The 12,420-nt window shown below is 51.3% G+C and overlaps 2 protein-coding genes across 2 annotated transcripts in view; one reads left to right on the forward strand and one right to left on the reverse strand.

Annotated features, from left to right (window-relative positions):
• Positions 1-12,420, forward strand: part of LOC122378189 (muscarinic acetylcholine receptor DM1-like) — a 35,230-nt gene that overhangs the window by 18,429 nt on the left and 4,381 nt on the right. The window contains exon 3 of the mRNA XM_043358954.1: positions 10,338-10,461. Coding sequence (XP_043214889.1) covers positions 10,338-10,461 — 124 coding nt within the window. The remainder of the gene's footprint in view (positions 1-10,337; positions 10,462-12,420) is intronic.
• LOC122378190 lies at positions 964-8,811 on the reverse strand. Its single transcript, XM_043358955.1, has 2 exons — positions 7,691-8,811; positions 964-1,268 (listed from the first exon to the last, which is right to left on the reverse strand). Exon 1 carries the CDS (start codon positions 8,794-8,796, stop codon positions 7,735-7,737), a length of 1,062 nt encoding a protein of 353 aa, XP_043214890.1. The 5' UTR covers positions 8,797-8,811; the 3' UTR covers positions 964-1,268; positions 7,691-7,734.

Raw genomic sequence — 12,420 nt, forward strand, 5'->3', positions numbered from 1 at the left:
ATAGAGTTACGGCGAGTTCGCTCGGCGCGGTGGCGTATCGTTAGGTTTGTGCCACCTGTGGGAAATCGGCGGCCCTCTCCACCGGGACGGAACTGTAAAGAAGAGCCCCCGCAGCAGCGGCCCCGTCAGGAAGGACCCGGCTAGTCTCAGTGGAATGGTGCTCTGTGGCTTCCTATGCAGCAGACACGTGGGGTGTTGAGTGTTATCTGTTTGAATGGAATGGTGCTCAAAATTGCACCGTAGGTGAAGGACAAGAGTGTGCGCTCACCGTAACAGCACCGTTGACAGGTCGGCTATTGGCACCTCAATGCTTCAGTTCTGTCATCCTGCTTTAGCCCTCCGTTTTAACCTGGAAACATTCTACATGGAAGCCTCATCCCATCTCACTGGCCGATGCTTGTCGCAAATGCTTTGCTTTTAAATAGTTTCGCTTACAGTTGTAATAAGATGATTCCATTCCGTTCCGCGTTGCAAGAAGACAATCCCACTTTCCGGCACGACCCAGTGTCCCGGTGTAACCCGCCCAGTTCTGTGGGGAGCAGAGGAGCGCGAAAGGGACAGCCGGAGACGCTGGCGGTGGCGGGACGGCTGGCCGTGAGAATCCTCCGCCGATCGATCAGAGCCGAGACTGAAGGCAGCCCGGGCCACCACTGCACGGCCTGCCGCCACGGTCTGCCACTCAGCTCTGCCGCAGGCCGAGACGGACTGGGAGGAAGGACTCCGCTCACTAGGTGCAGTGAGGTGGAGGTCTAGAAGTTGTGTTGATGTTTCATAAACAGGAATTGTTTACAACGGATTAACATCATCACTAGGACAATTGCAGACACTATGCATAGAGTGTAACTTGTAAAATGTAAATTAAAATGAAATCGGACTTACTCCACAAGAGTTCGTTGGGTCGGAGCTTTCGAATTGTATTACAATTCTTCGTCAGCGAGAGTCGTATCGGATGTTAACATCGAATCGAAGGTACAGTGCGGATCGAACAAAATATGGGTCGGACAGGAGGGTCTCTGAGGCAACTAGTTGGTCTTGAAATAAACATACAAACACTGGGAAAACACGTGAATAATAACAGGATGCACACTTATTACTAGAAAAAAGCCTGTAAAATGGGTATAAAACACACTAGTAAAATATCTAATACAAAAATATAGGCAGGTAGGTAAAAATACAGTTAATGACATGTAAAAAATTGCATAGATTAGGTGCAAACAGTACCTAAAGCAGAGATAAAGCTTTACAAAAACACGAATAGTAAACTAGACCATGGATGATATAACACTGGATTGGTGTCTCGTGGAAATTAACATTGGGATCCGCGACATTGGGATCAGGCCTGCCATCTAGCGAGAGAATTATCGTAAGTAAGGAGCAACCCGAATGAACGCCATCTCTCAGCATTATGACACACGTGGGTGTGGTGTGCTAGTTGGCTTGAAGTGCATATTCCCACGAGTTGGAGGTAATCTTATTGGACTTGAGACGATAAAAAATGTCTTGAATGCTTGAAAGCCAAAAATGTCAAGCAGCATTAAGGTAATAACGAAAATAAAATGCGTACGACGGTGTGTATTGAAACGCCCAGTCCCATCGGCTTGTACGACCTTTTCAATGGTCATTTACTCACAATGGTACAGCAGTTTGACAATATGTCATACGTATTTGGTACGCTTATTCCTTCTTCTCCGAATTTCGCTCGATTTTCTTCATCTTAGTTAATTGTTACGGCACGTGCCACGTGCCAACTTAGGGGTGTCGAAATTGTTCCACATAAAGTAACTCCGCATTGGCTGGGCCCATTACAGTAAAACTTCGTCAATAGTTAGGCACCCAGTGGCCAATGCATTTCCATGTGTCACTATGAGGGTGCTACTGCACGTGCGCACGTGCGGACTGCGGGGTGCCACTTCCATATCTCAAGAACGGCTGGGCGGATAACACTCAAACTTGTACACAAATGTCACATCGATGCTCGCAATGCATTGATCAGTGCTTACATTGGTGCAGAGTCGTTAGGAAAACGATAAACTGAGATGCGTGGTGTTTATGCCTTTCTGTTCCAGCAGCTGATCATGATCTGCAACAGGAGATCCTTGTTTGTGAAGGCTTCGTCTCCCTTTTTCACTCCTTGTTTAAAATAACATTAACAATGTACGAAGAAGATCACACATCAAAGTTGTTTTGGGCGGCTATCTTGGGCCAGGGCTGCGGAATTGTAGTCAGAGCCAGCGGTTCAGTTCCTACTCGGAGTCGGTTGATTTTTAAAAGCTGTAGTCGGAGTATGAGTCGAACGTCACTGAAAAGTCATCGACTCCACAGACTTACCAGGGCTGCAGAGTCGGAGTCAGAGTCGGAGTCTGTGTGAATCGACAGTTCTGCCCGGAGGAGTCGGAGTCGATATTTGGATACCGGAATCGGAGATGGAGCCAAAGTCACTGAAATTTCATCGACTACGCAGCACTGGTTGGGTCTTTTTCATAGAGCGTCTTGAATGACGTATTGAGCGGCAATGACGTTAGCAAATCCGTTCAACTTTTTCATTAGACTTATAGATAGTACTTAACGTTCGTTTTGTTCTTTGATCGGGCAGCAATGATCAAGGTGATGTTGGAAGGGAGGCAGATTTGGGCCTTATTGGACTCTGGAGCGGACTTCTCACTGATCAATGAAGAGCTGGCCAACTCATTGGAGGAGCAGGGCGACCGGTTGATTGATCAACGGTCAGCCTCCTCTGTTCTCGGGGCTTCTGGAGAACACATTGACATCCTGGGATGTAGACAGATTGGATTCAGGATCCAAGAGGAAACATTCACCTGCAAAGTGGCGGTGACACGAGGCCTCATTGTAGACCTGGTACTGGGGCGAGATTTCGCGTGTCGGTATCGCTCGGTTCTGGACGATGAGGCAGGCGAGTGCCGCATTGGGAAATTGAGAATTCCGCTGCCATCTTACAGTGAAGTTCAACCGAGCAGATCAAGGGTACGCATTCTGCAGACATCGATCATTCCTCCACGTTCAGAAGCGTTCGTACTGGCAAAAGTCGAACCTTTGAACGGTGGGTCGCAAATGGACCCAGGCCAGAGCTTCCAGGGAGTCTTAGAGCCATGTGAGAAGAAGAACGCGGAACATCTATGGGTGCCACGCTCAGTGGCGATCGTCCGAGACAATCGGGTTATCCCGATCAAAGTGGTCAATACCGGCACGACCGAGGCTAAAATCATGAAGCACACAGACGTAGGAACGTTGTTCACCATCTCGGAAGGAGAAAAGGACTTGTACGATATCTGCGAGCAGGCAGATGCGTCAAAGGATGCAGCACAGCTTTCAGTCACGACTGTTCCAGGTCTGGATTTGGAGAATTGTGACTTGTCAGAAGAAGGTAAACGAGAGCTAGAAGCGCTGGTGCGTGAGTTCTCTGACATATTCAGCAAGGGCGCCGATGATATCGGAAGGACTCATCTCACTCAACATGAAATTAAGACGGGAGATGCCGCTCCGATCAAGCAGAGGCCTCGCCGAATACCACTGAAGCTGCGAGATCAAGTGGAACAACAAAAGGTCGAGATGCTCAGAGACGGCGTCATAGAAGAAAGCACCAGTCCGTGGTGCTCACCGATTGTGATGGTAAGGAAAAAAGATGGAAGCTACCGATTTTGTGTGGATCTGCGAGCTGTGAACAGCGTCACTCAGGGGATGTCCCATCCCCTTCCCCGAGTGGACGATGCACTGGACACACTGGCAGGAGCGAAATATTTTTCTTCGCTGGACATGGCGTCAGGATACTGGCAAGTCGAAATAGCTCCAGAGGACAGAGAAAAGACCGCTTTTACAACAGGCAAGGGTCTTCATCACTTCAAGGTCATGGCCTTTGGCCTCAAAAACGCTGGACCAACATTCCAGAAGCTCATGGAACTCATTTTGGCAGGAATGGACAACAAAACGTGCCTGGTCTACATTGATGACATCATTGTCTTCAACGGCACTGAAAAGGGCCATCTCGAGACACTGACTGAGATGTTCAACAGGATCCGCGGAGCTGGCATGAAGCTGAAGCCGAGCAAGTGTCTCCTGGGGAGGCAGGAAGTGACCTTCTTGGGACACAAGGTCATGTCGGGAGGAATACTTCCAGACCCGAGAAACGTGGAAAAGGTGGCTCAGTGGCCACAACCTCAAAACGCTGATGAGCTACTGAGCTTCCTGGGCTTGTGTGGCTACTACAGCAAGTTCGTCAAAGAGTATTCCGAGGAAACTAGACTGTTACGAGAGGCTGCAGCGCGAAAGGGCCCGCTCGATTGGTCACCCGAGCTGTTGAACGCCTTTGAAAGGATGAAATACGTGCTGACCTCCGCACCGGTGCTACGACTGCCCACGTTCCGAGGCAAATTCAGGCTGGACACCGATGCGTGCAACGCGTCGATAGGCGCAGTCCTCACCGAGACAGTCGATGGTGAGGATCATGTGGTCGCCTACGCCAGTAAAGTGCTGTCTAAGTCGGAAAAAAGATGGCCAACTTATGACAAGGAGCTTTGGGCAATTGTGTGGTCGATACGCCACTTCCGCCAATATCTGGTTGGCTCGCCGTTTACGGTGTGCACAGACCACAAACCTTTGAGAAACTTACCAAAGTCGATTGTGATTGAAAACGACGCTACGGGCAGAAGAGGTCGCTGGGCAGTCGAGCTCAGCTCCTATGAGTTCGAGGTCGAGATCAGACCGGGCGAGAGTCACGGCAACGCTGATGCACTCTCACGAAGACCTGCAAGAGACGAGGTGACGCCAGAGGTGGCGCCTGACGTCCAGTCAACAGCAGGGTCGCTCATGCCCCCGGTCCATTCCGTTCCGTTCGCGGGTGCGAAGGAACAGGACAGCGGTGAGGTGCCAAATTCACTGAATCGCAATGGAGATGACACGTCAGAACAGAGTCAGCACCAAACCGGAACGACAGCCGTCTGTCGAGAAGCCGAGGACCAGGCGAGCCAGATGTCCAGGTCTACCAACAGCGGACAGGGCTTCGCGAAAACAGACTGGCGGACGGTCCAGGAAGAAGACGAGGTGCTGTCTGAGGTCATTCGATGGGTGCAGGATGGCGAGGTGCATCGGTTTGATTCGAAGGCAAAAGGAGCTTGGAAGCGACGGATTTTTGCCAGAAATTTTGAAAACCTGGAAATCAGAGACCATGTTTTGGGCATCGTGAGGAAACACAATGAAGAAACCAGCTTCAGGATCCTGGTCCCACAGAGCAAGAAGGAAGAAGTTCTTCAGAGTCTGCATGATGATGAAACAGCGGGCCACATGGGTTTCCGGAGGACTCTAGACCGAGTGATGGAGAGGTTCTACTGGCCTGGTGCGTACGGAGAGGTCCGGGACTACTGCAAATCCTGCGTATTGTGTCAGCGCAGGAACCGGTCGTCTACCACAGCAAGAGCACCGCTACAAACTGAACTTGTGAGCCGACCGTTTGAACGTGTGGCAATGGACATCACTGAAATGCCCTGCTCTAGCAGAGGGAACCGCTACGCCCTGGTAATAATGGATTACTTTTCCAAAATGGTAAAAGTCTATCCCATGCAAAACCAAAAGGCTGAGACGGTGGCAGACTGCCTGCTGTTGTGGGTGTACGACTTTGGAGTTCCGGAGCGGCTTCATTCAGACCAAGGGCGGCAGTTTGAGTCGGCCGTTTTCCAGGAACTATGCAGAAGGCTTGGTATCGAAAAGACAAGAACAACACCGTACCACCCAGAGAGCGATGGGATGGTGGAGCGGTTTATGAGGACGCTCAAGGACGTCGTCTCAAAGTTTATCGAGCCACAGGGCTCCGACTGGGATTTAAAAGTCAGAGCAGCGGCTATGGCGTACAACTCATCGAAACACGAAACAACACAATACACTCCTTACTTCCTGGTCCATGGTCAGGAAGCCCGTCTTCCCGCGGATGCAAAGTTCCGTCCACCTGAACCACTGGTGCAGGTCCAAAGTTTCTTGGAAGACCGATCACGAACCCTGCAAAAGGCATTCCAGGACGCTCGAACCAAATCGGAAGAAGCAGCCAGGAAGATGAAAGGACGATGCGATAAGAAAGCGCACCTTACTGGTTACAAGGCGGGAGACAAGGTGTGGGTGACAGACCCTACGGCGGCAGCGGGAGGTAAGCCAAAGCTTGGCCTCCCATACAAGGGGCCGGCCACCATCGTTAAATCGTATGGAGAGCAGAGTGTGGTGCACAAGGTGCAAGGGCCAGGAGGAAGAATGACGAATGTGCACCACAACCGGTTGAAACCAGCCTTCTCGAGCAGGATTTTCCGCACGCGAGGTCGCCAGATAGCAGGAGCTGGGACGAAGGACGCTCGACCACCTCAGGGGATGGCTGATGGGTCAGCATCTGCAAATAGTAAACGGAATGAACATGCCAAGCGGGGGACACCGTGGTGTCGGAGCAGTCGGCTGTCATTTTACGAGTCTCGGGATGATGACAGCCTGGAGGCAGAGGTGGAAGAAAGGGAACTCCTTCAGCCAAGGGCACAGGAAAGTGGAGCTGCGCGGACAGAGCAGGTAGAGGGCAACCGCTATTACAAAACCCGGTCGGGCAGGGTAGTAAGACCACCAGAGCGATTCCAGGCGCTAGCTGTTCAATTCTGCGAATCTGTTTAAAGGAGGGCAAGCCCGGCCACAGGCTAACTCACAGGCGGCGGAGGCAGCATCCCATGGTATACCTCCCAGATGGGGTCCATCTGATCCCAGAGGGCTGCCGGAAGATCAGTGACCTGCTCCCACGGGATACCTTGGAAGTGGTTAAGAAGACGGGGCATCACTCCACGAGCGGCATCAGCGGCAGTAGCGGCACCAGCAATAGCAGCGGCAGCAGCAGCGCAGCAGCGGCGGTAACGTTGGGAGACATTGTCATGTTTGCTGTTCGGTGACTGCTCAGCGCAGCGAGAGTGTTCATGTTGACATGATGTGTGGTTGCCTCGTTTTGTGTTGTTTTGAAAGTGTACCGTTAATGTTACTCAGGAGGACCATCCTGTAGGGGCAATTTCTTTAGGGGGGAGGAGTGTGGCGTAGTTAAGTTATAGCGGCGTAGGCGGTGGCTCCTCGGCCCTTGTGGCGCGGGCCCGACCGCGGGCGTAGGAACCGCGACGCCCGTGGTTTATGGCGCGGCCCCGAATGTCAGGGGCGTGGCCCTGCGCGGCCGGCGCGGTGCTGGGTCGCCGCCGAGAGGCGGGCAGTGTGTTGGAGTCGGTGACCGGGAGCGGACGCAATAAATGAGAGTGCAAGTCTGAGGACTGTTGGCGTCGGAGACAACAACACAACAATTTGTTTGATTTAGGCCAAGTAAAACTCATGTGAAAAATAGCGAAAACGACACGTGCTGGCGAAGTCTCCAATAACTCCCTGTTTCACGATTTAATGAGGAAATAACATGGAACTGCTTATCTTATTACTGACCCTGCACATAAATTTATTAATTTCTTCGCTTTTACTGACATATAAAGACAAAACCTTTTGAAAAATTGCACGACAAGCCCGCTACTACAGTACCACACTCCCATGTGTCACAATGCTAATCAGCGGCGTTCACTCGGCTTGCTCCTAACTTACGATAATTCTCCCGCTAGATGGCAGGCCTGAGCTCAATGTCGCCAAAAACTGCCAAGACACCAATCCATTATTATCTCATCCATGACTAGACTAAGATATAAAATATCAAAATGATAAATTCTATAAATGAACTTTTTAACGGCAGAAACGGCGAATAATGGGAAGCCACCTGTCTTGCAGCAGGGCACCAGAGTTGCGGTTCACATTCGCGTCATTGGGTGACACTAGGACGGCTTCCCGCCGTCCCACGGTACGAATGTAGGCCGATTCGAGAAGGAGTCTCATCTGGTGGTGGCAGGCACGGTTCAGGATTTTGGCGTCGTCGAAGGCCGGCGTGCAGTCCCGGTGCGTGCTGAACGCTGAAGCGTTGGCTCTGGAGCGGACCGAGCCAGCCCAGCTCTCTCGGTGCTCGCGGACTCTGGTTCCAAGTTCTCGGTCCGTTTCTCCGATGTAGACGACCGGGTCACCTTCTACCCGGCAGGAGCACTCGATGCAGTAGATGACATTGCTCTCCTGCTGCTTGGGTAGACGGTGCTTGGCTTGGCTACAGAGGAGGGTCCCGATGGTCTGCGACGGCTTCGACACGAGCTGAATGCCGATCTTGTTGGCTTCTCGCTTCAGTTGGTAGAAGCAGGGACCAGCGAACGGAACCGAGAGCCGGACGGGTGCAGGCAGCGGGCTGGGGTTCGGTGGCGACGGCAGAGCCCTGGCCTTCAGCTGGAGGTCCTTTTCTGTTCTTCTTAGGATCGGGTTGATGAACGAGAGAGGGTAGCCGTGTCGGTGGAATTTCTTGCGTATAAAATCAAGTTCTTGCAGGCGGTCTTTGACGGAGGAGCAGTAGCGGATGGCACGTAAGCAGTCAGATCTGATGGCTGATCTCAGATAGCGCGTCTCTGTATAGGAGTTGAAGGCCGGTACTTGGTTAGTGGTGCATGCCTTCCGGTAGACATTTGTAGTGAACTTGTTGTCCTGTCTTGTGATCATGATGTCTAGGTAGGGCAGTCGTCGATTTTCTTCGATCTCAGTAGTGACTTTGATGTTCTGGTCCTTGTTGTTGAGCAGCTCCACCCATGCATTGAGGATGGTGTCGCTGCCTTCGAAGAGGACCAGGTAGTCATCAGCATATCTGCAGAATGAATAAATTCTCCCTCCACAGTTGGCTGCCAGTAGTTCCAAGTCACGTTCCCAGTGTCCCATGTACAAGTCCGCGACAACTGGTGAGTAACTTTTACCCATGGCTAGGCCAGCAGTCTGCCTAAACCATCTCTCTCGGTCGCCGTCCTGGACGACAGCATGGCAGTTCTTGATGGAGATGCAGAGAAGGTCAGCCACTGCATCTGGCCTCAGGCAGGTTACGTCAGAGAGGGCGTCTTGGTTTTCATTCAGCATGGTTCGAATGAGAGAGATGGCCGACTGGGTAGGTATAGATGGGAACATGGCCTCCACATCCAGCGAGATGAGGCGGCAGCTGTTGGTGGCGTGACCCATGCTCTGCAGCAGATCCAGGACTTCCATCGGAGAACTGATGGAGTGTGGAGGCCGTGGGAGAACTTTTAGACAGGCTGTCAGATGTTTTGTGAGCTCGTAGTCAACACCCCGGTGAGCTGGGCAGATCGGCCGGAGTTTCAGGTTAGAAATCCAGCTGAGTCGCTCTTCTTCAGTGGATGGTGGATTCGGGTACTTGTGGGTCTTGACCAGGCCATAGAATGGACCGCTCCGACCTTTACAGGCTTTTTCTAGTAAGTGTGCATCCTGTTATTATTCACGTGTTTTCCCAGTGTTTGTATGTTTATTTCAAGACCAACTAGTTGCCTCAGAGACCCTCCTGTCCGACCCATATTTTGTTCGATCCGCACTGTACCTTCGATTCGATGTTAACATCCGATACGACTCTCGCTGACGAAGAATTGTAATACAATTCGAAAGCTCCGACCCAACGAACTCTTGTGGAGTAAGTCCGATTTCATTTTAATTCACAATTCATCTCCACATCATGTCTTTAAATTGTAAAATGTACATATTTAGCCGTACAAAATCCAGTGGATGCCCACTCCCTAGTCAAGCCCAGCATGCTTTGGTCCGGAGTCTGACTGGGAGATTATGGAACTAATCTTGCCTGGTTCTTATCTGACCTTGACCTTGTCTTTATCCGAATTTCTCAATCTCTGCTGCAAATGTCAATGCTAAAAGGCTTTGGTCGCAACCCGGCGCACTTCCGTATTCCTGACTCAGTGGTGGTGACCTTCCGTGACCTCGGCAAAAGGTACCGTCCTCCGCGCTGGCCAGCTAATAAACTGGATTTGCGTAGTGAATGAAGAGATACGAGGGTGCGCTCTACCAGGCTGCAGCCCTTGGTGGAGGCTGGGACTGAGACCATGAGCTGACCAGCGACCAGTGTAGCTTTTAAAACACTGAAAATGGAAATGTAGGTGCGTGTGCTTTTCCTAGAAATTTTGCTTATGTAGAATGGCGTGCTCTTAACTTCAGGTATGCTGATTGCTGCCTTCGTGGGTGAGAAAAATCAAGTCATTTCTCCTGAAAATAACCGAACGGTCGGCGAGCCACGAAAGGTCATGAGCTAATGGCAAGATGAGAATGTAGGAGCAACAGGGATGGGCTGGAGCAGAGCACGTACACTGTGCGATGCAGTGTTTTCTCGTGCTTACTTAGGCTACTAACCCAATGAGACTCCTGCGTCGTTCCTCTGACTGACCGTGTGTCCGTGTGTGCTCCCACAGTCAGACGGAGGAGGGGGGCTCCGAGTCTCACCGGCGGAGGGCTGACCGCACACCGTCCCAGCGAGACGACAGTCTGAGGAGCGGCGGCGGCGGCCGGCCCACACCGGCACGATGGGCGGACAAGGTGAGAGCGCGCAGCAACACCGCGCCGGTGCGGCGGTGCAGGGGGCGAGACTGTGAGAAAGCGCTGCTGGGAGGCCGCCGGAACATACCTACTTCGGTATCAATGGTTTTGTGTGTGTTTTACATTAGGTCAGAAGAATTGCTCTGTTTGAGTAGTTGGGGTTTTCGAAAATGATTTTTAGACAATTGTGAGTACAATGCTTCCATTTTAAGTGGACTGCCGGCTGCCGCAGTATCGCTATAACTACTATGATCGTTTCTTCTAATTCAGCATAATCCTCTCCAAACCTCATGAGTCATGTGTTAATTATATCGCACAACTGTGGTATGTATGCCTACCTCAGAAAGTCCCTCGCAGTTGGAACCATGGGCTTAGTTGCGTCCTTAGGCGGCACAATGATCAAAGTTGGAAATACCACATAAGACCTTTATGTTAATTCCGACTAGATTTGAGTCAGCTTGACAAAGTTAGCGCGGTTACCCGCGGAGTGTTGGCCCGTTGTATAAACTGCATGCCTGAGGGACTTCATTTACGTCAATGGATGGTCCCTCCCGGCCTTATGTAAGGACGTGTGCACACCCGGGGCACAGAATAACAGAGCTGCTAGTAATGGGGAGAGCTGCAGTCACAATGAAGTTGTGTTTACAGGACATATTGAAATGCAGCGCTCTTTTTTGTTTTGTTTAAAGCATGCTTCTTATTCAAAGAAGGATAAGCATTTGAAAGGCATTTGAAACAAAGAAGCTTGAAAAATAAGCTGAATTGAAAAGAAGCATACTTAAAGTTTGAATATTTGAAATCGACAATAAATAATGCTAACTTTAACCTCTGTTGGCGGAAATCACAAAGAGCCCTGTCGCCAGCCGGTACGTTTTTACTTATAAGACTGATTCAAAGCTGCGAAGTGCATTCAAACATTGATTGGTGCCTGCCCAACTGATAAAACACGGTAAACTTGGTGGATTGGCCGGATACTCTGCCTCTGACAGCCTCTGCCTCCATTGAGTGAGCGCAACAAATAATCAAATAAATGTACTGTGGCGCGGGACATTGCCACGGGGCGACTCCTGGGAGTGCGATGGTGCATCTCGAGCAGGCCACTCCCCATCCAGCGCTGCCCGATGGCAGTCTCCTGGGAGGAGACACGGAGACGCAGACCCATCGGAAAACGATCGCACGACATAGGAGAGAAGCGGCCATCAGGATAATCGGGGAATGGAACAGCAGGATAATTATCATACAGGGGTGATTACACCCACGCATACAAACAGACTTAATAACCCAACGGTTATTAACCCATTACGACCATTACACAGTATAGAACAATCTTCAAACAAAGCGGTCGCCACCTAACGTGTCACCACTAGGTCAATCACCACACTACAGAACAGCGGCCACACTCGCTCGGTATACGCCTCCCCGCGCAACAGGTGTGCTCGGTGGTCGCAGGAAGCCGAGGATCGTGTCGATGGGCGGCTGGCCGGTGCCGGGCCGCGCTCTGACCGCCCGCCGGGAGGGTTGGGACGGTGCCGCCCACCAGCGGTCGATGAAGGCGACGGCCGCTGTGCAGCCGCCCAGAGTCGGGACAGAGGAACGGCAGGAGAGGAGGGGGTGGAGAGAGAGAGAATGGTGGGAGAGGAGGGGTGGAGAGAGAATGGTGGAAAGGTGGTGGAGTGGATAAGAAGGTAATGAGGGTAGAGGTGGTGGGTGGATAAAGAATGGTGGGGAGGTGGTAGACTGGATAGATGATAAGAATATAATGTGAATAGATAACGGGGTAAAAGGTGTTGTGTCGGCTAGATGATGTCGAGAGAGCTACTGGAGTGGACAGATACTTGCTAAAGAAGTGCATTGGAAGGCAGTGCCCAAACAGGTGGCTACCATCCTGTCTCGCTATTTTTATTCTGGTCCCGCCTTATTGGAGCCTCAAACTGACATTTATTCGACAACCATTCAATA

This window comes from Amphibalanus amphitrite, unplaced genomic scaffold (genome assembly GCF_019059575.1).
Source record: "Amphibalanus amphitrite isolate SeventyFive unplaced genomic scaffold, NRLGWU_Aamphi_draft 000056F_arrow, whole genome shotgun sequence".
NCBI classification, from domain to species: Eukaryota; Metazoa; Arthropoda; class Thecostraca; order Balanomorpha; family Balanidae; genus Amphibalanus; species Amphibalanus amphitrite.

What these genes read in the sequence shown, in the direction of transcription:
- LOC122378190 (XM_043358955.1), bottom strand. Translation starts at nt 8,796, where the DNA reads ATGGGACACTGGGAACGTGACTTGGAACTACTGGCAGCCAACTGTGGA.